This window comes from Paralichthys olivaceus, chromosome 23 (genome assembly GCF_024713975.1).
Source record: "Paralichthys olivaceus isolate ysfri-2021 chromosome 23, ASM2471397v2, whole genome shotgun sequence".
Lineage (NCBI taxonomy): Eukaryota > Metazoa > Chordata > Actinopteri > Pleuronectiformes > Paralichthyidae > Paralichthys > Paralichthys olivaceus.
In genome coordinates this window covers 6,107,834-6,131,154 of record NC_091115.1, presented here as the reverse complement: position 1 = coordinate 6,131,154, position 23,321 = coordinate 6,107,834, and the positions used below count along the sequence as shown (strand labels likewise).

General features: G+C 43.4%; 1 protein-coding gene across 9 annotated transcripts in view; it reads left to right on the top strand.

The window, feature by feature from the left end:
• The window catches only part of pcloa (piccolo presynaptic cytomatrix protein a), a 55,663-nt gene that overhangs the window by 24,796 nt on the left and 7,546 nt on the right, over positions 1 to 23,321 (top strand). For 4 of the 9 annotated variants that reach the window (XM_069519561.1, XM_069519555.1, XM_069519559.1 and 1 more), the window contains exons 5-21: positions 100 to 4,183; positions 4,521 to 6,061; positions 7,414 to 9,478; positions 11,031 to 11,072; positions 11,677 to 11,759; positions 12,009 to 12,084; positions 13,335 to 13,460; positions 15,941 to 16,049; positions 16,308 to 16,372; positions 16,667 to 16,851; positions 17,597 to 17,647; positions 17,764 to 17,894; positions 19,795 to 19,821; positions 20,883 to 20,976; positions 21,569 to 21,640; positions 21,724 to 21,967; positions 22,533 to 22,793. In XM_069519561.1, coding sequence (XP_069375662.1) covers positions 100 to 4,183; positions 4,521 to 6,061; positions 7,414 to 9,478; positions 11,031 to 11,072; positions 11,677 to 11,759; positions 12,009 to 12,084; positions 13,335 to 13,460; positions 15,941 to 16,049; positions 16,308 to 16,372; positions 16,667 to 16,851; positions 17,597 to 17,647; positions 17,764 to 17,894; positions 19,795 to 19,821; positions 20,883 to 20,976; positions 21,569 to 21,640; positions 21,724 to 21,967; positions 22,533 to 22,793 — 9,256 coding nt within the window. The remainder of the gene's footprint in view (positions 1 to 99; positions 4,184 to 4,520; positions 6,062 to 7,413; positions 9,479 to 11,030; positions 11,073 to 11,676; positions 11,760 to 12,008; positions 12,085 to 13,334; positions 13,461 to 15,940; positions 16,050 to 16,307; positions 16,373 to 16,666; positions 16,852 to 17,596; positions 17,648 to 17,763; positions 17,895 to 19,794; positions 19,822 to 20,882; positions 20,977 to 21,568; positions 21,641 to 21,723; positions 21,968 to 22,532; positions 22,794 to 23,321) is intronic. The other 5 variants (XM_069519562.1, XM_069519560.1, XM_069519565.1 and 2 more) reach the window with 3 other exon arrangements.

Here is a 23,321-nt window from a genome sequence, read left to right as displayed (position 1 = left end):
TAAATATCATGTTCAAGCTCAAGGATTCCTGTTGAAATGTTGTTTTTATTTCCAACATCTAAAGGAAAATAATATTTCTGTTTTATATCAATCTAACAGGTAAAAACGGTGGAGGCCTTTGGAGAGAAAGATATGGCTACAAAAGAGGGCAGCCCCACCAGCCCATCGGACATAGCAAAGCTGGAAAATACTGTCCTTCCCATTCTTGAGGCCCAGGCGAACATGCAACTAAAGGATGAGGAAGAGAAACTAACAGACACACTAAAGGCCAGACGTAAATTAGAAGTGATTCCTCTCTCACCAGAATCTCCTAGCTCAGAAGATGACAGAGAACTTTCTGAGAAAAATACCCAAGGTACCCCAAAGAGAAAGCTCCTTGTGCCCATGGATATCAGGGCAGATTCCTTGGACGACAGCAGTGAAAGTTTTGGAAAAGAAAGTCCAATGTCAGGAGACGATGAGGACTTTATCCGAAAACAAATAATGGAAATGAGCGAGAACGAGGACGCTTCCCCATCTGATGAGGAAAACCTAATCCGGCGAAAGATCAGAGAGGATGAAAAGAAAAAAATGGAACAGAAGAGAACAGAGGGTATAGAAAGGAGCACATCGGGAAAAGCCAGGCGACTTACCAAGAAAAGCAGTATAAGTCCAGATGATGAAGAAAAGCAACTCCATGGCTCATTGGATAAACCTGATATAGACAAAGAGGAGGAGCCACAACTAAAAGAAGTAGAGCATCAAATTGGTACTGCAGTTCGCAAATTCCAAAGTATGGAGCTGAATGCAACTAGCAGCCCTGTGCGCATAAATAATGATGATAAAGAACCTGAAATGGAATGCCTTACAGACTCTCCAGATGATAAATCGAGAGGTGAGGGGTCATCTAGTCTACATGCATCCAGCTTCACTCCTGGGACATCCCCAACATCCCTCTCATCACTGGATGAAGACAGTGACAGTAGCAGCCCCGGTAATATCCGTTCTGATGAGGGTAAACAACACAGGAAAGCCAAACACAGACAACCTGGACAAATGCTGCCAACTATTGAAGACTCTTCTGAGGAGGAAGAGTTACGGGAAGAAGAAGAGCTGCTCAGAGAGCAAGAAAAACAGAGGGGCTCCGGGAAAAAATCCAAGAAAGACAAAGAGGAGATTCGAGCCCAGAGGAGGCGAGAGCGTCCAAAGACACCACCAAGCAACCTGTCTCCTATTGAAGATGCCTCACCAACTGAAGAACTGAGGCAAGAAGCTGAAATGGAGGAGATCAGACGATCATCCTGCTCTGATTTCTCCCCCAGTATTGAATCAGACCCTGAAGGGTTTGAAATCCATGCTTCAAAGATCGCAGCAGTCCAGAAAACATATCAACTGCCATTATCGGTATCTCTTCACTCTCCAACAGACGATCAAAATACTGATAACCCACAGAAAAAAACTCTTAAATCTGCTGATGAGGCTTATGAGGAAATATTGCTGAGGGCTAAGTCACCAACAATCGACAAAGGTGAGATTCGACCAGAAAAGGAATCCCTTTATGGAGGCATGCTCATTGAAGACTATGCCTATACATCTCTTATTGACAATTCAACCGCTGATATGGGTGAGCCAGAGAAGATTATTATTCCCGGTCAGCCCAAAATATTGAGATCACCAGATGAAGTTTATGAAGACATGATCAAGAAGAGGAAAGAATTCATGAAGCTGGAGCAGGAATATCAAAAGATGCAGCCAAAACAGAACAGTACTACTCCAGAGATTGTGTTGCAACCGGCTGAAAATACCCTCTCAAAAATCGGTCCAGTAACATTGAGCAAAGATGGAAAGCCATTGTTGGATGCTGAAGCTGCCTATGAGGAGCTAATGAAAAGAGTGCTGACTCCTGGAACAAGTCCAACTCAGCAGGAGCCAGAGGTGGAAGCCACTGCATCAAGACGGGCACTCCACCCCATCCCTGACTTAAAAGTGACACAGTGTTCTTCAGGAGAGTTGTCATCTGATGACGAGAGTATGTTCAAAAAAGAAGAGGACATAACAGCAGCATCAGACACAACATCAGCAAAAGACACGGAGACATTTGTTGTGATATCTGAGTCTCCTCCATTATCCCCTTTGGAGCAGCCTCACACCACAATTGTAGCATCGGAGGCTGATGTTGTGGACTTATCAGGTGAACTCCCAAGAATGTCAACTCCTGTGATTGCGAGTGTATCACCCTTACCTACAGTCCCCCAGTACACACCTGGCATTACAAGTGTAGTGTCAACTGCCCCGCCTGTGCCCCCTAAGCCAAACGTATTGCGTAGGGCTAATTCTCAGGAAAAAGCAGAAGTACCTGTTGCACCACCACTGCCTCCACCCACCCCACCTAAACCTACTGTTTTTCCAAGGAAACCCCCAGTTCCACTTCCACCTCAGGCTTCAGCAACTCCAATCCGACCAGAGACAGTGGCTATGACTACAACCCAAGGACCGTCTACAAGACAAGCAGTTACACCGACGTACAAACCTCATGTTCCCCCTCCTGTTCCGCCAAAACCATCAGTTCCTGCTGGGATTGGCGATACTCACAGACAAGGACATAGTGTTAAACCACCAATTGCACCAAAGCCTGGCTCACAGCCTTCTTCACCTGCCCATGCCCCACATCCACCAAGACCCACTGTTCTTCCAACTGGTCATACTGACATAGCCCTAAATCTGAGCCCCTCTAGTGAGAGCAAGCCATTTCAACCCTCACCAAAGTCACCTTCTTCTCCAAGATATGCCAGCAATCTTCGTGACACATATGTGGTCATCACACTCCCATCTCAGCCCAGCTCTCCAGTTGACAGTATCTCAACTCAAGCTCCCTCTAGCCCTGGCCCAGTATCCCCTTCACATCAAGCTCAGCCCCAAAGTTATCACCAACCACAGCCTCAACCTCAATCATTTCCACGGCAGCATCCACAGCCAACCCCTCCACAAACGACCAGGGTGCCTCTGGCATACACAAAATTCACAGAATCTATTGAAAATCAAGAAATTTGTGACTCAGAGAAACATGTATCTAGTTCTTGTCACATAATTGAGGCTATATCTGCCTCAGCTCAGCCTCCTGTTGTTATGCCCAACCTCATCTCTCAAGTGGTAACCACAGAGGTCCAAAGGACAACTGTTTCTGTTGTTCATGAAAGGACACCACCACCAGTGCCAGCTCCGAGGGCAAATGGTGTACCAATCTCAATGGAGAAACCCAAGCCCCAATTGCCTGCACAGAATGGACAGGTCGTCCTACCTTCTGAGGTGGTAGATCTTAGGACTATGAAGGTGGATCCAGAATCAGACATGAATGGAGTAGATCTGTCTGCTGGTCCTGACTCAAGACGTCAGTCCTTTGTGACTGATGTTAGTCGTCAAAACAGTGCAGTGCAGTCATCTGTGGTCAACCTTAGTTCTGAGTCATCTACTGTTTCTATTGTGACTGATAGTATCACCATTGTGACCTGTGCTGCAACAATCCAGCAATATGACAATGTAGAAACCTCTCAAGAAACTCCGGTGCCCCTTCAACTGACTAAAAATAAAGTTTTTGAGCCTCTTTCTCAAATTGTATATCGGCCAATTGATTCTCAGCCCTCCACTCATGTTAGTACAGAGATCCCTATCAACCTCACAGTTGGATCAAGTGTAGGAACTTTCCAGACCACCCCTGTCACAATTGCACCAACTTCTGTCTCAAATTATGTTGCCAATGGATTAACTACAGGTACAACCACAGTGGCAGGAGCTGTAGATCTTAGCACAACCAAACCTTTCAACACTATGGTAACAGTGGATGGTGCTTCAGCAGATGTGGTCACAGCTGTAATCACAGACGATGATGGCAAACCAGTGGATCTCACTGCAGGAAAAAGAGCGGTATGCTGTGATGTTGTATATAAGCTCCCTTTTGCCGGAAGCTGCACTACTCAGCAAACTTCTACACCTCTGCCTGAAGACCGTTTTGGATATCGTGATGACCATTACCAGTATGACCGATCCCCTTATGGAATGAGGGGGTTTGGTGGAATCAAACCATCGATGTCAGACACTAACCTAGCAGAAGCTGGCTTGTTCTTCTATAAGAGTAAGAACAGCTATAATTTCAGTGGCACCACAGAGGGTGCAGTAGATCTTACTTCAACAAAGATTTCTGATGCAGGTCAGTGGTGTGACGTTGCTGATCTGTCACTTAAGTGTCAATTTGAGCTGCTTCGACTCATTCATGGCTAACGTGGCGAACCTTTTTTGTTGCTTTTTGGTTTCGTTTAGCATGGACAATTTTTTTGTTTCTTTTTTATTCTTTTTTCTTTCATCATAATACTTTTGCATGTGCCTGCATGCTGTTTCTGTACATCTTGTATATGCTTGTTGCACCTCTCAACATTGGATTTTTTTCCTTTTCAACATTTTTTCATGATTTGGATAAGGCATGGCTTACTTCAACATTAAATAAGTGTACATTATTGGACTCAACTGATATTTTTGACTTTTGACAGGTGAAGCTGTTGATTACTCCAAGAAAGGGACTTATGCAGGAATGACAATTCCACCCTATTCTCAAGCCAGAGTTACAAGTGCTGTTGGTACACTCTTTGGTACAAGCACTGTCTTGAGGTCCTCAAATGGGGTGGTGTATTCCTCTGTTGCAGCACCAATCCCATCTACGTATGCCATTACCACCCAACCAGGATCCATCTTTAGTACGACATACAACACCCTGTCAGGTATGCATACCAGTGACACCATGCCTTCCCTGTCCAACCTCCAGAACTTGCCACTAACACGGTCCCACAGTTTCCTGTCCACTATCTCCACTACTGCAACAGAAGAACAAGGAGAAGCCCCCCTCAATCTGGAGATCTCCAGAGGGGGTACTACTGCTAATGATGCTTTCACCACAGCAACAGCCTCTTTGACCCTTGACACCTACACTGATGCATCCCTGGAGGCCATAGCTGCTTCACTGGAAGCTCTGTCTTCACCCATGGTTCCTGGGGATGGCCAATATCAGGTAGAGCGAGAGAGGTTAGCGATGGAGAAACTCAAGCAACAGCGCCTGGCTGAGGAATTAGAGTGGGAGCGCCATGAAATACAGCGGTTCCGTGAGCAAGAACAGCTCCTGGTACAGAAAGAACTGGAGGAGCTGCAGGCCATGAAGCAGCACATCCTGGCACAGCAAGAAGAAGAAAGACAGGCTCATCTAATGATGCAGAAAGAAACCTATGCCCAACAACAGCAGCAGCTTGAGCAGATTCAGCGGCTTCAAGAGCAACTGCGTTTGCAACTGGAAGAGCAAAAGTTTCGTCAGATGTATCCAGGTGGAGAGATAGGGCAAGGTGTGCAGGAGGCAGTTGTCTTAGGACCAGATGGCACAGTGTTGGCCAGAAAAATCACAGATAGTGGATGCCAGACAGATGAAGAGGATGAGACAGTCAGCAAAGCTTACACAGCAGGGAGAAAAAAGAGAAGTGCTAAAAAGAGTGTAGACAGTTGTGTGCAGACTGATGATGAGGATCAAGAGGAATGGGAAGCTCAGAACAGAAGCAGACAAAGCCGGCCACGTACAGCTAGGGGTGATAGGGGAGGGCAGTCAGAGATGTCTCTTCAAGCCCATACTGAAATTTCTATACAAACAGATAAAGAGGGGAACATCAGAATGGACACCAGGATGGAGCTGTCTGACTCTGAAAGGACCTCGCCAAAGAAAAGACCTACTCCGTTAGAAATAGGCCAATCCTCTAACCTCAAAGTTGATTCCTCTACACTTCAAGCTCCTCCAAAATCTCCAAAAGTGCTCTACTCCCCCATATCCCCAGTCATATCCCCTAGCAAGTCCCTTGAGTTTGTTTCCTATGAGAAATCACTGGGTGATACAAGCCCACAAAAGCTAAGAGGAAGTACAGAGCCATCAAAAGCCTCTCCTGCGAGTCCAAGGGGACCAAAAGCAATGCAGAGATCCATGTCGGACCCAAAGCCTATGAGTCCAACAGGAGACGAACAGGCAACTTCTGGTACCCAGTTTGGTGATAGCTATGCTGTAAGTACTAAATGTATCACTTTAATTAACTGTCCAGCTGTTTGTGGTGGATTTCTAACTTGATAACATTTCTTGTTAAAATGCCATAGTAATAGTGCCGATTGTAGTAGTCTCCTATTAGGCTATTTAAACTGTTGTGATCCACTACCTCCTACAGAGTTTTGCAGTTTCAGTCACAAAAAATAAATATTAGTCCAGTGCAAACAAGATAAAAGATAAGCTCACTTTATACCTACACTCAACAGTATTTAGATATTATTCCTGTGGATTAATACAGTTGAAGAATTGCTGCTCCATATAAAACATCCATAAATCAAGACTCTTTTGACGTCAACAATCTTCTTTTTTCATGTCATGCACAAGTAACGTGATGGCTCAGCGGTTCCTGCCCCCACAGCAAAATGCATGCACTCCTCATGTTTGCATGAAGAAGCTTACATATCATTCTGTATGCCATGCACGCTAGGCACTGCTGCTACCACTGTGGCATTTCTTCCAAGGAGCCGCTGTATGGCTGCTTAATGCTGCTCAACAGTTGGATTATTATTATGAGTGGTGGAATAGAATGGCTGTTAAATAGAATAGACTTTGTGGATTCATAAACTGTTTCTCTTAGCTTTGCACACAAATACATATACTCAAATTATTCTAATGCTTTGGATAACATTCCATCCACATTCTGGTTTCAGATACCTAGGCGAAGTTGCCCATTGAATGTTTATACCCATACATACACTGAAGCTTCTCTTTAAAATTCTGCTCTATATAACTTTAAGAATAATATCATGCATTTCTATCTAAATTCTGTATCATTTGTGATGAAACATTCTAATTAATGTGCAAAGCTGTAATTTTTTTATTTTATTTCTGACATACAGTACCTTAGACTCCGTAGGTAGACTCCATAAACTGCTCCAGGCCCTCTTGGGATTATGGAAGTCAGTTTTCTGCTTGGGCAATTCATGCTGAGAATCTCATACATACATAAAAGGATGGAAAATAAGCTGAGATTGCAGGAAAATATTGAGCTGTCAGAGATCCATAGAGACTTAATGTGAATAAATTGCTTATTTTGAGACTTTGGCTTTGGAAGTATTAAGAATCATTTTATTTGGATGCTCAAAAGGTGATCAATAAGCTGTGTTTTCCAATAACCCATCATACATTTAAATACACCATGTTCATGTCCTTAACAACACAGAGACCAGAAAAGGAGAAATCTTTTTTCTTTTTTGAGGGACATTTTTCAAATTCTTGAGGCTGCTTTTCTAGCTGACTCATCTGTTTGATGGATTGAGAAACCTGTTAAATAGAATTCTTTCAGGGGTAATCATTTCTGTTTTTTTCTACAGGGGAAAGGTTCAGGCAGCACACCAACAGGCACTCAAAAGAAGGTAAAGAGGACCCTCCCCAATCCACCATCAGAGGATGAGTCAACAACCAGTGGCCAGACAGCATACAGCACTGGTTCAGCCCGTCGAAGAATGTGCCGCAATTCCAACATGGCACGTGCCAAGATCCTACAAGACATTGATCGTGAACTGGATATGGTGGAGCGTGAGTCATCCAAGCTCCGGAAAAGACAAGCAGAGCTAGATGAGGAGGAAAAAGAGATTGATGCCAAGCTGAGGTACTTAGAGATGGGCATTAATCGGAGAAAAGATGCACTTCTGATAGAGAGAGAGAAGAGAGAAAGGGCCTACTTACAGAGTGTTGCTGAAGACAGAGACTACATGTCAGACAGTGAGGTTAGTAACATCCGAGAGACTAGAGGTGGGCGTGGAGTTGGTGAAGATGAAGAGATTGAAAGTCATGGTCTTGAACGTCCCAGGACAGCTCCTCAGTCAGAATTGGATGACTTTGTCCCACCTCAAACCAAACATGAGTATGGAAAATACTCCCAGTATCAATACTCTCAAAGCCAATACCAGCAGACTCTCTACCAGACTCCCCAGTCCTACCAGTCTCATTCCATCTATTCCTCTGTCCCCTCGCTCACGAGCTCACAGCAGCAGAGTTACCATCAGATGCTATTGTTGCAGCAGAAAGCTGCGAGACAAGCAGCGCTACTCTCAGAGCTGGATGCAACTAAATATGAAGTAATTAGTCGCCAGCCGGATCCCACATCATCAGCTTATCTAGGAGTGAAGTATGACAAATATGGCAACCATCTGGATCTCAGAGCCTTGGATGTTGGAAGTATAGCAAGCAGCCCCATGTCAGCTGTCTCTGATTCCTATTACACAGATGTAGATCACCATACACCTCGGAGTTACATGCTGCTGGAAGATGCTGCAGAACTAGCTAAGAGCTCCACAGGTCTGTCGTCATCATATAGTCTGGCTGAGAGGGAGCTAGCTAAGGCAGAGAAGCTGCTGCGAAGGAGTGCTGCGGATCTGGGGTCTACTGACTATCTGGGCTCCACCTCCAGACTCCATACATTTGGAAAGACCCCTGATGAAGAGGATACAATGGAGGAACCATATGAACTGAAACTCCTGAAGCAGCAGCTCAAGCAAGAATTTAGGAGAAGCACAGGTGGGACAGAAAACTTACTGACAGGCCTCTCCCAGGACTACTATACCCCTAACACTGCTGTCTCTAGTTACTCCCAAAGACACTATCCAAAGTCAGACAAGTATAGCATCAGTCGACTTACTCTAGAGAAGCAGGCTGCTAAAAATCTCCCAGCATCTATGTTGTACCAAAAACATAAGACTCCGCTGATAGATCCTAAAATCTCGTCCAAGTATTCCTCTATGTCAGACAGCAGAGCTCTGGAAACAGACTATACCAGCTATCTGGGCTCTACCAGTGCATCTCCAAGATCCAGCCGACTTATGCAGGATGAGATTACCTTTGGCCTTCGTAAGAATATTGCTGAGCAGCAAAAGTACCTTGGGTCGACCTTGGGGGCCAACTTGGCTGGATCACTAAATTTGGGCCAGAGCTTAGGTTTGGACTCTGCTTATCCTAGTGGTAGTCGCTCAAGACCCTCATCCAGGCCCACATCTTGCTATGGCCTGGATTTGTCTATGAAAAGGGACCCTTCAAGCTCTTCACTTAGACTTAAAGGGGATGGAGAAGCATCAGGAGATGGACCAAGCTATCAAACCCCCTCTGGTCGCACCAAACCTACCAGCCTTCCTATTGTGCAAAGTGGACGTGGCCGGATACCCATAGTGGCCCAGAACTCAGAGGAGGAGAGTCCCTTGAGCCCCGTTGGACAGCCTATGGGTATGGCCCGGGCATCAGCAGGACCTCTGCCACCCATTTCAGCTGATTCAAGGGACCAGTATGGTTCCTGCCTGTCGTTGCAGGACTCCCAGCAACAGCAACATATCAGGGAAGAGCCCACCAGGGGTAGGGGTTATGTGCTTCTGGATGACCTTCAGGGCACCATGTCAGATAGTGAAGGTAAAAAAAGACCTATTACACTGTCAATCTTTTCCTATTTAATATTTCATCCTTGAGCATGTGTTGTTATGTTTTGTCTTGCATGCATGTATTACTAATGTGGATAATATTTAGCTGTTTTGTATTTACTGAAAGCTTGCATGTGTGTGTCATTTTCCTGTTTTCATGTTCAACCGTAACTTTGGTGAATGCACTGTATCGTCTTTTCTTTTTCTGGTGTCAGTACATTTGGTCACTCTGTTGAGATCTGGTGTGCATGCATACCTTTGTATATGTAACTCTGTCGTATAGGATGCATGTACTGTCTTTCTTTCTGTGTTTCAGATATTTCAGGCTTTCTGCTATTTTATTTACTGAGTGAGATCTTACTTTCTAACTTTCCATCACAGATACATTATGTGGGAGGTTAGCGCTTGTGGCAATCCGTGTTTCATTTGGACAAAACGGTCAATTGTAGCTGTTTCAAGTCGTACAGAAGATTAATTTCAAGTTTCTCAAATCTAACATTCAAGTATACAAGACTTGAGCTACAATCAAAGAACTTATTTCCTATTTAGAAAACTTTATCACTTCACAAATGAAACCCTGAAAAAGTGCCTCCCCACATGATAAGTTTACACAACTGGTCCAGAATTCATTCAATTGAACCAGTCCTCCAAAAGTATTTTAATTATTTGCTAATTATCAGCTAAATCTTCCACCCAGCAGCAAATTATATACAATATATAAATTATATATTTTTTGATGTGTCATGTGAATAGGAGATACTGTTGGTGTATTTCATAATCACGTGTGGTTCTGTTATTACGATACCGAACTGTAGGCAAGAAGAATACTTTACTCCAGTTAAATAATAATAATAATGGTTTAAAGCATGTTGTCATTACAGTAAAAGTAGCATGATTATTTTCATGTTTGAAATTCGAACCTGTGTGTAATAAATTTAAAACTTTACCTTGCATGTCTTGTCGTGAATACTTGCTTGTTATGTGTTGTGATGCATCTGTGATTTTATATTGCATGGAATACATTTATGCCTGATAATCTTTCTCTGAAGTTTCTTCATATTCATTTTTTTAAAGGTATCACTTTAATTAAAAAGAACATAGTATAGGCATGGCCCATAATTTTCTGTATGTTTGACTGTAAAAAGGAAATAATCTTAGAGTCTTAGAGTAGAAATACCACTGAAAAATAATGTTTGACGGAAAGCAGACTATATTCTGAGCTGTCATCACTGAGAGGGCCCAGTTCTGGAAATTAATTAAACATTATCTTATTCCAATAAGGCAGTTGATATGTTAGAGAGAGCTTACAAGTTAGGTAAATCTCAGTTAGCTGCAATCAGTTTCTAGGCGGAGGACGATGTTTTCTTGAGATATGATTGAAAATGCGGATTCTGATGAAGGTGTTATTATGTACTCTCTTCTTTTGGTTTAAAAGTTTAAAGATCCAGCTTGTGATTTGTCTTGAATGCACCATAACCACTTTTTGATTAAATTCATATGGATCTCATAATCTTGCAATGTAAACTCGTTTGCCTTGATTCCAGCCCTAAGTGATTCCCTGATGAACAGAGACGATGCAACCAATGGTAGAGTATTAGTTCAGTTCTTTAGTCATTCATAAGCTAACACATTAACCTGCACCACAAGTCAAATGCAATACTCCATAAAATGATGACTAAATGTTGGGGAGGTTGAAGACACTGGTAAAATTGCAAATAAATATCACATTAACTTTGATTTCTTTAATGTTTGCACATGCAGTTTTAAAAATCTATACATGTTTGGGAAAAATAGATTCATAATCCTAACGACTGGAGAATAATGGGACAAAATGTACAAACCCAACATTAACAGTCATAGGAAATTACTCTATAGATTATAGATTACGCTGCTTACTAAGATTCATATTTTACTCATACTGTTCAAGCTGCGGCGTTATTAGTTTACAGTACCTGCGAAAATGTTGTGTTTCTCAGCATCAGTTTCCCAGTGAAATAATAAATCAGCTTTCTTTTGTGCCTTCCTCATATTTTTACCCCAGCGTCTAATGAGTATTTGCTTTTCATGAATATACATTTTTGCTTAATGGTATTGAATCACCTTTGAATTACAAGTCATCCTCTCCAATAGGATGAAAAAGTCCAGGTTGTCAGATTGGTTTTAAAGTAGTGCTTGTTTTTATCCCTGAAGCCTACCACCTTAGACGAGAGGAGACGGACTGGTTTGACAAACCGAGAGATGGACGTTTGGAGAACGCACAAGACAAGAGACAGGTGAAACAGGAAAGACAAAAAGACACACATACCTACTGCACACAAACACTTTATATTAAAGTTCTCACGTGTACCGTATATATCACATCCGAGCAGAAATATAAAGCATGCACCCTGGATGTCAGTATGTACCCATATTAAATGAAATGCCACTTATACAGTATGTTCATGTTGCAAAGAATCCATATTTACCTATTTCCCATTTACCTTGTTCATACATGTCATCTCACCATTGTGTATGGACCACAGGGAAAAGTCCCATACTACCCCTTCCCTCACCTCAGGGTCAAACTGCAGAGGGATCCCAAAGACCGCAGTGTCTCAGGTAAAGTACCACAGTTTACTACATTTCATTCACTAACATCCGCATGCTACTGTTTGTGTAGTAGTTGTGTGTATATTCAAAGAGGCATGCACTAAAAGCTAATGCATGATTTAGATTTCATTGGCCCCATTGCTTAATAACTGCATCCGCTATGCACTGTTTACAGCACAGATATTCTTTTCCTTTAATTGGATTTTAACGATGATACAATGGATTTCAAATTATTCATAAAGAAGAAAGTCAATAAATTGTGCACATTATTGTGGATTTGGGTTTATTGAGCATGACTAGTGTGCTTCATGCGTTTTATTTACTCGATATTCAGGCCAAACCTCAACAAACTGGCAAGTCTCTTCCCCTGCCATTACGTTCCATCACACCATTCCTCCAGGCTCAAAGCAGGCAGACATTTCATTTCCTGGCCTCCCCTTTGATTTGGCTCTTCTCCATGCTCATCAGTCATTGCCGTGCTCAAAATGGCGTATCCTTCACACTCAGGATTATCTCACGCAATTAACAAACAGCCCACAAAGGAAGGGTTTTGTTCACAAGGGCCCGGTGCTGAGTCATTTTTGCCTCAGTCCTTTTGTTCTCGCTGCAACACGTTTGAGTGTTTGGTACTGAAAAATGATTCTGTGTAGGTGAAGGCCTTCCTTTATGTGTGACCTGTGGAGGAATATAATAGATCCTTGTATGTTTTTTGGATAGGCAGCACACAAGTTGGCATGTATCTCGTTACACATGCAGCAACCACAGAATGACTGAAAGCCTTTGAGCTGGACAGTAAACTATGCAACAGAAACAGTTATTCCATTCATTTTATGCCTGTTTACGTTGATTAAGTAGCTGCCATTGAACCCACACAAGGTTTAAAAAAGCAGGTTAAACCCAGTGTTGAAAATGAAAATAAATGTGTTTTCTTCACTTTTCTTGTCCCCTCGAAATATTTTCCTTTACAGAAAAATAAACTTAATGTCAACTAATATTTACAGTATATAGAAATCAGTAAGAAATTAATCATTTCAATTTAGAACATTTAAATATGTTTTACATCCCGGTGATTTTCCATTTACAGACCATAATAATTATTCAAACAGCAAAGCTGATTCCCCAAAGTCTAATTCAGTTTTACACACGTTTGTTTCCATAGCATTTTGACTGAGTTTATGTGTGTTGACATCCAATAGAAGGTGAAGATGTTCGATTCCACTGTAAGGCACTCACCAGTCCTTGTCTTTGAACGTGAACAGGAAATGGTCTGGGTATCCGTGTGGTTGGAGGGAAAGAGGTCCCCGGCAGTAATGGAGACATCGGAGCTTATGTTGCCAAAGTGCTACCTGGTGGAGCTGCAGAACAGACAGGAAAGATTCTTGAAGGTATGATTAAAATTCCTCTTGTGCAAAAACATTTAGTAATAGAACAAATGTACTTTTATGCCTCTCCAGCACTTGCTAAAGTCTAGATTAAAGGATAGGATGAAAAATTTAACATTATTTATTTATTTATTGTTATTTCAAAAAAGAAAATGTACCATTGAAAAGAGCTGGTCTAGTTGTTTTTTCCTCTTTTTAGTTTTTGTGGTTTAACAAACTGCAGCTTAAGAGTTAAGCCTGATATTTACCTCCTCATCTAAACATGAGATAGAAAGTGAATTATCGTATTCCCTAAAATAAAGGGTAAAACTATTCATTTAAAGGTCCAGTGTGTATGATTTAGGTGAAATGGGTCCATCCTGAACCTTAAGATTCGCAGCCATGCGACTCACGTTTAGCTACATCTTTCATTAGTTTTATCACCTCCTGTATTTTGAGATGTTCTTCAATGATTATGACCAAAGAAATGTGTCTTCTTCTTTCATTAATAATGTGTTTTGGGTTAATTTTCCTCTAAAATGTCATCAGATACACGATTAAAAGTAAGTGTCATATGGGAGGAGCCACAGTCAGATATGTCACCGAGTCACGATGTAAATAAAATGCACTACCCAGCAGCTATATGACCTGTGGTTTCACCCTTACATACCTCTCACTGACGCCACCTGAGGATGAATTGTTGTGGCGTTGTATTTACAGGAGCACATTTCATGAGGCCTTATTGATTTCACATGAGGGAGTCAGGGAGCAGTTAACCCTCTCGCCCTCTCAGTCCATCCGTCCACTCCCAGTCCCCTTTAATCTCCGCGTCGAGGCGAGTTGAATGTGTCGGACAATTGGTGAAGCCGAGTCTTTTTGAAGCTGCCACTCTGGTGATCTATGGATGGCGAGAGATAGTGAGGGAGAAACACTGCCAACTCAGACCTGTGTATCGGGTGCAGTCCATCTGTCTGAGCTCTGTGGATGTGTTGGTGTTTGAGCGTGGGCAAGTCTTCTTCCATTTCCTGTTTATTTCTTCATTCTGTTTGTCTTCATCAGAACATTCAGAAACAGTTCTGGTGAAAAACTGAACTGCATAATAAAAAGATGAAGATACTAAAAAATTTAACTGTGAAAATTTGAGGGAGAAATGGGGGTCAACTTAAGTTAGCTTAAATTTAAATGTACTGGAAAATTAGCCCAGTCGATACACACTCTCGACCAATCATGAGTCAGTCTCAGCTGTCAGTCATGAAGCCAGCCAGAGGGTGCTTGAGCTCAGAGTGCAGGGAATCGATCCTGCTACAAATCTCCAAAACATAAGCGACCCTAAGTTTTTAATTCCACGTAACAGTTCCTTATGGCAAATGCTTCCTATAACGTAAATACTCAAGAACTTTACACCGCTAGTTCTTCATATTAGCGATCCCACTGATCCGTCGTGGTTCAGCTCTACGCACAGTAGAAGTCTGTGGTTGAAGCAGATGAAGACTGCTCGGAGTCCAAGAGTCAGGATGCATCTGTGGTGTTGTTAGCCACTAGGAACACTGGACCATGATAACACCCAGAACCCTGTCATCAACAGTCAGTGGGAACACGGCGTCTCGCTCGCTGCCGTGTGAATATGGAGGAAATGTTGTCAGATCCAACAGATGAAGAGGCTTGACACAGAACCACAGTGTGTGTGTGTGTGTGTGTGTGTGTGTGTGTGTGTGTGTGTGTGTGTGTGTGTGTGTGTGTGTGTGTGTGTGCGTGTGTGTGTGTGTGTGTGTGTGTGTGTAGGAATGCATACTTTTTTTGTCTGTTGCTGAATCACAATGGGACCAATTTGTTGAATAATATCAAAGTGAAACTACAGCACACCTTCCCTGTCACTCACACATGCAGCCAGAGAGTATCCCCGCAAACAGAGGACCCTCCTGATGAGCTGTTTCAACCTGTGTAAGTCCTGCCGGCGTGCAGGGTCTGTGTGTTTTGGAGGATGCGTTGGGTTTGCTGTGCTGTGTGGATTCAAATCAACTCTCTCTGCTGAATTTTAATTAGGATAAATGGCCACTTCCGTCTACCAGACATTGGTCATCGCTGCAGTGGACTGGAGATTACATTCTGTATTTCTTTCCAGTCGATAATGCATCATGTTTGAAGTGTTATCCTGCGAATCCTAGTTTTGAAGCTCAAATAACACAAGGCCGTTTTGGAGTTCATCTTTAGTCCTGTTTTGGTCTTTGAGCAGCTTTGTCACACAGCCACTGTTTGGGTTGTCACCAGCATTTATCTCTCCAGCTCTGATGTGCATGCTCTCCCAGTGCAAGAATCAAAGTATGCCAAGTTTTCTTCTCACGATCATTCGCTGTGAGTCGAATTAAGATGAATTGATCCATTTATTCATTCACAGAGCCTCTCGCTTCAAGGTTTTCTCTTCTTGGTGTCAAATGAAATGTTTGTGTGGAATCTGCAGAACACTGTATTTTTAACAGTTTCTTCTTTGCACACATTGTGTGTAGGAATGCAAGTCCTGGAGTGGAACAGTGTTCTTCTGACGGGGAAGACGTATGAGGAAGTACAGGGGCTCGTCGGGCAGCCGTGTAATGATGCAGAAGTCTGTGTCAGACTGTGAGTAACTTTCTCTCCCACTTATAATTGTAGCATATATTCCAGGGCTGTTTTTCTCCATGACTGACAGTGGCAGGAGGGACTTTGTTTTCAAGAACGCCTTGAGGGAACGAGCTAGCTGTACTTGATTAAGTCTGTAACCGACCAGTCCGATTATATCTTCATCTATATCATACTTCACTTTTCCTTTTCTTCATATCCTCATTTTTATTTGTATTTATTTTCTTCCATATGTATGAAACGATGTGTTTTTTTCAGTGATCTCAACATGCTTGCTGATTCTGAGGGTTCCCAGCATCTGGATTTCCAGGATCACAGCAAAGGTACTTTACATTTGTTTTTATAAATAACTCCAACGTTCTTTTGCTGCTTCTCACTTCCTCTCCTCCATCTCTGCCTCCTCTGTATTCTCTGAATTAACGTCTCTATGATTTTTGTGTTCACGGTTTCTGTCGCCGGCTTTTTTATGGAATTGGTGAACAAAAGTTTCAATCCTGTTGGTGTAACATGCAACTTTCCCTTCATAAGAAGCAGCTAGAAAATGCATGGGACTGTGTAGGTATGATGATGATGATGATGATGATTAGTACTTATGTCTGTACGAATGCACCCTGTAGGTGACAGACCTCCCAGGTCTCCGGGTGTTGACCCCAAGCAGCTGGCGGCCGAGCTGCAGAAAGTGTCACAGCAGCAGGCTCCCTCATCCGCCTCCTCCTCAGGTCTGCCTGCCACCAGCTCAGTGACCTCCAGTCCCGCTCAGCCGGGTTCACCGTCCGTCAGCAAGAAACGCCACAGCAGCAAGGTGAGTTACCGCGTTCCCATTTTACAGTGAATTGTTGAGTTGAGAGGATTGTTCTGGTCACAAAGTTGTGACATTTGCTGATCCAGTCGCTTTGTGGTTAGACATAAATCTGCAGAGGGAGACCAGACTTTCACATTGTAAAGCATTTCTTAAGAGCTGGCACTCTAAAACTCTAAAACTACATTTACAACTAACTTTAAATCCAAATTTTGGAATATATTTCTTTACAGTACTGTTTTCCAAGTTTTCCAAAATTAGCTTTGCTTCCCTGAAGGATATAGTGTGGCAAGCTAGTGGGAAAAAGTGACCATGCAGGGGGGACCCTGAGAAAATGTGTTCAGTCACTGTTCCTTCATATACGGTGATCTGAATTATCGCAATAAGTTCCATAAGTTTCCTCTCTTATAACATGTACTGAGTTCTTAATAATGAAAATGAGGAATTATAAAGACAATAAAGGAAAATGCCTGGTAGCACTAATTAAATGAGGCATAATAAAGAAACTGTCTAATCAGAACATTTTCTAAAAAGCAGAACAGCTGTAAAACTGGTTGTAGCTTAACCAATGTTTCCTAAGCATCATATGCTTATGCACACAGATGCATCAATAACTCACAGTTCAAGCACAGCATGAAGAGCAGCACAGTACACAGTGTACACAACGAACACCCACCAGTAACCATGAGACCTCCACCTACAGATTCTTTCCAGCAGGAGCTTAACATGTTGCTTTTAACTCTTCCAGACGGCAGAGGGGACGAAGACCCAGTCTCACCCCGTCTCTGGAGACATACAGGTCTGGCGAAAGAAAAGATTAATTCTGTCATCTTAAATTTAAATTTAACATGGTTTCTCGTGCTCTGTCCAAATGCATGTGAATAACTCCCTTTTCACTGTGCTTTCGTTCTGCAGCTACAAATCCACTATGACAAGCAGCTGGGAAACTTGATCGTTCACGTCCTGCAGGCCAGAAACCTCATCCCGCGGGACAACAATGGCTACTCCGACCCGTTTGTTAAAGTGTATCTGCTGCCAGGGAGAGGGTGAGTCGAGGGTGTGGAACCTGCAAGCACAACTGAAATAGTTCAGAAAAGGAACAAGGCCAGTTTAGGATTAATGATACAAAATGAGAACAAACTTGTGTAGGTCGACTGATTTAAACCGATGTGTGTACAGTTTTTCATCGTTTGCCGTCTTTTTCAGCCACTTTTTCAGGAGAAGGGAATTTGAGTGTTTTCGCATTCACATCCAGGCTCTGCAGGCAGCCACTTTGTTAAGCTCAAACCTGATTTCCATTCATTTCCAAATCGATTTACAATTGATTTTGGCTTACCATGACATCTATCAATGTGCAGCACATGGCCTCTCTTATGCATCACCTCCACAGAACCTACAGTGCACACCAGGTCCGTCAAATGTTCAATTTATACCGTCCCAGCTTCTTGCTCCTGTTGCGGGACTCCTCCGCCACCTTATCGCTGCCGAACAACATAAACATCATGTGAATGAGATCCAGTGTACTTGAGTTGTTGTTGCCTCTGTTGATGGGTGCTCTCCTGTAGGTGTGAGTGCAGTCAGAATCAATAGCTCTCATATTTACTTGAAATACAATCTGCACTCGCTCTTACATCCACAGCTCCCTGCGAACTGTGATTGTGCTTTAATGTAATTGACTCTCCCACCCTCTCTGCTGTACCAGCTCCCTCGAGAGAGTGTTTGTGTTTTTTTCTCCCCGTGATCGTTTCAGATACAAGCAGAGATGTATGGCTGTGGGCTTTTTTGCGTTTCACAGAGCAGATGCAAACACCACAGTGGATTTTAGAGAGGGTTGAGATTATGCTAAAGTCACAGTAGGGGTGGCTCCCACGCAGCAGCCACGCTACAGGAAGTGCTTACAGAAACATTTTGCACATTTGTTTAAGCGCATGTGTGCACACACTGTATATGCTACATGTGTATACATGGTTCAATTTCACAGTTATCAGAGGCTTTTCAGATGCATCACAGATCTACTGTAAACTACATGGAGGTCCTGCAGCGTGTTTGATGGTGTCAAATAAGAATTGAATACACAGCAAAGAGGGATGTGTCAGTGTGAATAAAGCTGGAATTATGCTTCTTGGTGCTGTATGTTAGTGAACGTACACAGATGTTGAGTGGATGTGTTTCTTCTATACTTGTACAGATTGGGTTTCTAAAACAAGTGTCAGCGTCACGTTGAACAAATCACGATTTAAAGAAAAAAAAGTGTAAACCTGTTTGGCCTGAGGTGAAGCTGGTTGCAGTTTTGTTTGCGGGACTGTAAAAGTGACCTGCAGTAATTGAGACCGACTGCAGGACTCAGTCCACAGAACCCTGGAGCTATAATAAGTGACTTGAGGAGGACTTTAGTTTCTTATGTTCTGGTTAAAGATCATTTGTTGAAGATCTGATGTGATGTGCAGGTTTCCACTGCGTTTTGAAGAGCAGGAAATCTGGAAGGTGTGTGTCCTGAGCTTAGGTTCACAAATATGATTATGCATGTGTCCATTGAGGCATAATTCTGGCTTAGGTTGCAAGGTTTCTGTATCCAAAAATTGGGTTTGGCCACTTCCAATTTCTTATGTCTCTGCAGCAGATCTCCACTAAGTTTGCCAAAGGATGCGTAACATCACCTGAAAGCCCTGTTTACACACATACATGAAATCCATCAGACACTAAAGCACAAGTTCAGTCCACCCACTGCAGCTACAACCACAGCTCCCTGCTCCTGCTCCTGCCCCTGAACACACAATTAATGACTCACACACTTCGCCTCAGACTACAGTGATCCCCCCCCCCCCCCCGCCTTCCACATACGCACTCACAGTCCACAGTCCACAGACACTCTGACCCCCACCCTCCCTCTGACTATTCTTTCTGTATGTTGTTCTTTATATTTAATGCATGCTGGACCCCCCTCAGTCAGGTCATGGTTGTCCAGAACGCCAGGTATGTGACTTGCCCACTTTGGCACTTTTTCAAATTTGGTTGTCAGTTTGGTGAAGGTAACTGAAACTTGAACCAATCGGAGGCTTTGATCGATACCAGTCGCTACGCTCCGTCCCACAAAGTCCCTTCACCCTGGAACGATTCCGCATCTTTCCCCCCCTCGTCCCCATATTCTCATGATGTCCCCCCCTCACCTGCAGGCTCAGTGTCTTTACATTGCATTTACAAAAAAAAAACCTAAATAACATCTAACCATGTCTTTAACATAACACTTAGAAACATATTGACCTCTGTGTTGACGATTAACGTTTCCCAGCTAACTGTTGTGTTTTCCTGGTTGATGGTCTGTTTCTGTTTCCTAACATCGAACCCGACACCCTTTAGTTTGTCCCTGTTTTGTGGTGAAAATCCCCCCCCCCCAGTTACGTCCCCCATCGTGCCCCCGACATCGTACTGTGCCCTCGACGCCACATTTAATACACACTCCCATTATTTTTGCTCTGCAGTCCTTATTCATCCCATTATTCCCCAACACATAGTAGATTGTCCTTGTCTCTCCGGAAAACTAACTCCTACAGACGCACTCATGAATCTACAATCTTAAAGCCTGACACACTGCAAAAAACATCCATCTTAACAAGTCATTCATTCTTTTCCAGTGATGCTACTGTGATGTAATGATATTTTATTTCTTAAACCAACTGACATAAAAGGTCATTGAAGTCAGATCATGGAGCAACTTTAAATTTAACTGAGAAAAATTTAACTGAGAAATTATTTTTCTTACTGACAAACATTTCCACCTGTTTTAGGACATTTAAATTTAAAATGACTTGATAGACGTCAAAATGGACTTTTTTGCAGCCCAGCCTGAAATCATACCCTGCTCTCCATACCGTCCAAACAATGTGCATCACTTTCATTCTCTCCCCTCTACTGTCACATTGTGTCCTGCTCCAGTATGTTGTGCTCTCTGCCTTGTGCTGGTCCACTATAACCTGCAGTGCACACGTCTGTGACCGGTGCTTGCGATTTATGTCTCCCCCCCCACCCACACACAGTGCTGAAAACAAGAGGAGGTCTAAACATGCCGGCAAGAGTCTCAACCCCGAGTGGAACCAGACTGTCATCTACAAGAACATCCACCTGGAGCAGGTGCGTTCGTGCTCAGAGACACGTGCACACTCCGGTGCCACACGTGCAGCATCATACATTTTTGCTTATGTTGTCAAAACGTGAGAATTTGAACGATTACAACCTCCAGGTCCCTCCTCACCTTTCCAATGAGCTCCAGAACGGTCCCCCGGCTGTGTATTTACATGTGCAGGACAATAACGTCAGCCAGACTATTATCTTAGTAACATGAAATCTGCTCCTGGTTGGGCTAAGTGGTAAAATACACTTTTGCAAATGCACCTTTAAAGATTAAGCACAGAAGTATTCTTTCTAGTGAATAAATGGAAACAGGAACCAAATGGCTCAGTTTGTTAAAAGGAAATAAAACACTGTCTCGTCTCTGCTGGCATGCTGACTTATATTGAGGCCGTTGGTTTTAGTGGAGCAGATGGATATGCCCCTGGGATTTAATTAAACCATTTTAGATCATATTGTAGATTTGTTGGACCCATAACAATCATAGCAACATTCTTTTTTTAAAGCTTCCTAAATGACTGCACATTTTTTTCTTTTCCCATTCTAAAGTTAAAATACACTCTTGTGAATATGACTCTTTCCCTGTGTGTTCCAGCTGAGGAAGAAGACGCTGGAGGTCAGCGTGTGGGACTACGACAAGTGCTCCTCTAATGATTTCTTGGGAGAGGTAAACTTCTGTGACAGTTTCTTCTCAGAGTCGTCCCTGCAGCTTTTTGTGCATATCCCAATTCAACTGCCGCTCGTTGCCAGGTCCTCATCGACCTGTCCAACACGGCCCAGCTGGACAATGTCCCGCGCTGGCTCCCTCTGAAGGAGCAGAGCGAGGGCGACCACCACCGGCGCTCCCACTCTGGCCAGAGCCGACACGGATCCTCTAAACCCTCCTCGCAGCACTCCTCCCCGAAAACCAGCTCCTCGCACGATAATCTGGACTCGCCAAAATCGTCTGTGATCAAGAGCCGAAGCCACGGGATCTTTCCAGACCCGGCGAAGGGTAGGACACGTTCTGTTTCCCCTCCCCTGCTCAACTCTATCACCCTCATCCCCAAACAACCCTTCTGCTCTTCTGCTTCCCTCTTTATTCATCCTTTCTTCTTCTTTATTCTCCACACTGCACTCTCTTCCTCTCACTTCTTTATTTTCCTCAGTGTCCACCTGTTTTTTCTTTCTCTGCAAATAACCAGCACCTTCCTTCCTCTGCCCATTCTTGTACACCCATCGTAGCTTCAGCAGCTTCATGCTTTTTGCTTTCTCATGGTCTGTATTCTTGGTTGCCATGATGCCACCCAGCTCAGAGGCCTAGCCTAAGCTTCTGTCCCCTAACACAGAGGGCAACATGGCCGTGGAAGGCTTTGAATTCATTCAGAAAAATAATCATCAAATTTAATGGTGCTCGGCCATAATAGAAACATTAAGGTGGTTACCCTGCTGGCTAGAAGCAGTATATCAGTAGCCAGGAGCTCATTCCCCTCAGGTGTTACACCAAAGGTAACAGCCTCAGTTCACCAAAGTAAAAGATAGATTTTTTTTGTGTAATATGGTGAATCTGGTTGTTTTAGACACGCAGGTGCCCACTATCGAGAAATCTCACAGTAGCCCTGGCACATCGAAGCCTTCCCCGTCCGAGGGCCACAGCCACAGCCATGGACACAGCCAACACTCTCGCTCGCACGGCGCTTCGCGCTCCAGCAAAAGCGCAGCGCGGCAACACCATCCAGAAGGCGGCACTGGAAGCAGCGGAGGCGCTGCCATAGCAACGGGCCCCGATGCCCCACAGCAGTCGCAACAGCATCCGCCGCCGCCGCAACGCCTCCAACCAAGTAAACCAAGACGCAAATAAAGCCTACGCAGCATGGCCTCCTCGCACTCATCTGTGCTTCCTTCTGTTGAGTTTCTTTTTTCCTATTCTTTTCGTTTCCTTTTCAGTTCCTGGTTTCCCTCACTTCTTACTCACACCCTCTGGTCCTCTTCCTCGTCGCGATCACAGTTTGTCAGTCTCCCACCGCTTCCCTTCTGTGTGTACTCTGTAGTGTGTAGCGCCAGCACCTCACCTGTACTGTAGCACACTGTGTTTGACCTTTGACCTGAGTTTGAAGCCCTTTCATCGGACCTACAGAGGCGTAGTGGTTGCTCGTAGAAAGGACAGTACTTACTGATTAAAATCACGTCACCATTAAATACAGCTAAGAGGCTATATACAGTATGAGGCTTATTTTCAAATACAAGTTAAAGGAAATTAAACATTAATCTTTTTTTATCGAGGTTCAAGATGAAGTTTTACTGTTTTGAATGATAAACTTGAGTGTGACAGCATCAAAAACAGAAAAATACAGAAGAGTTGAAGGTGA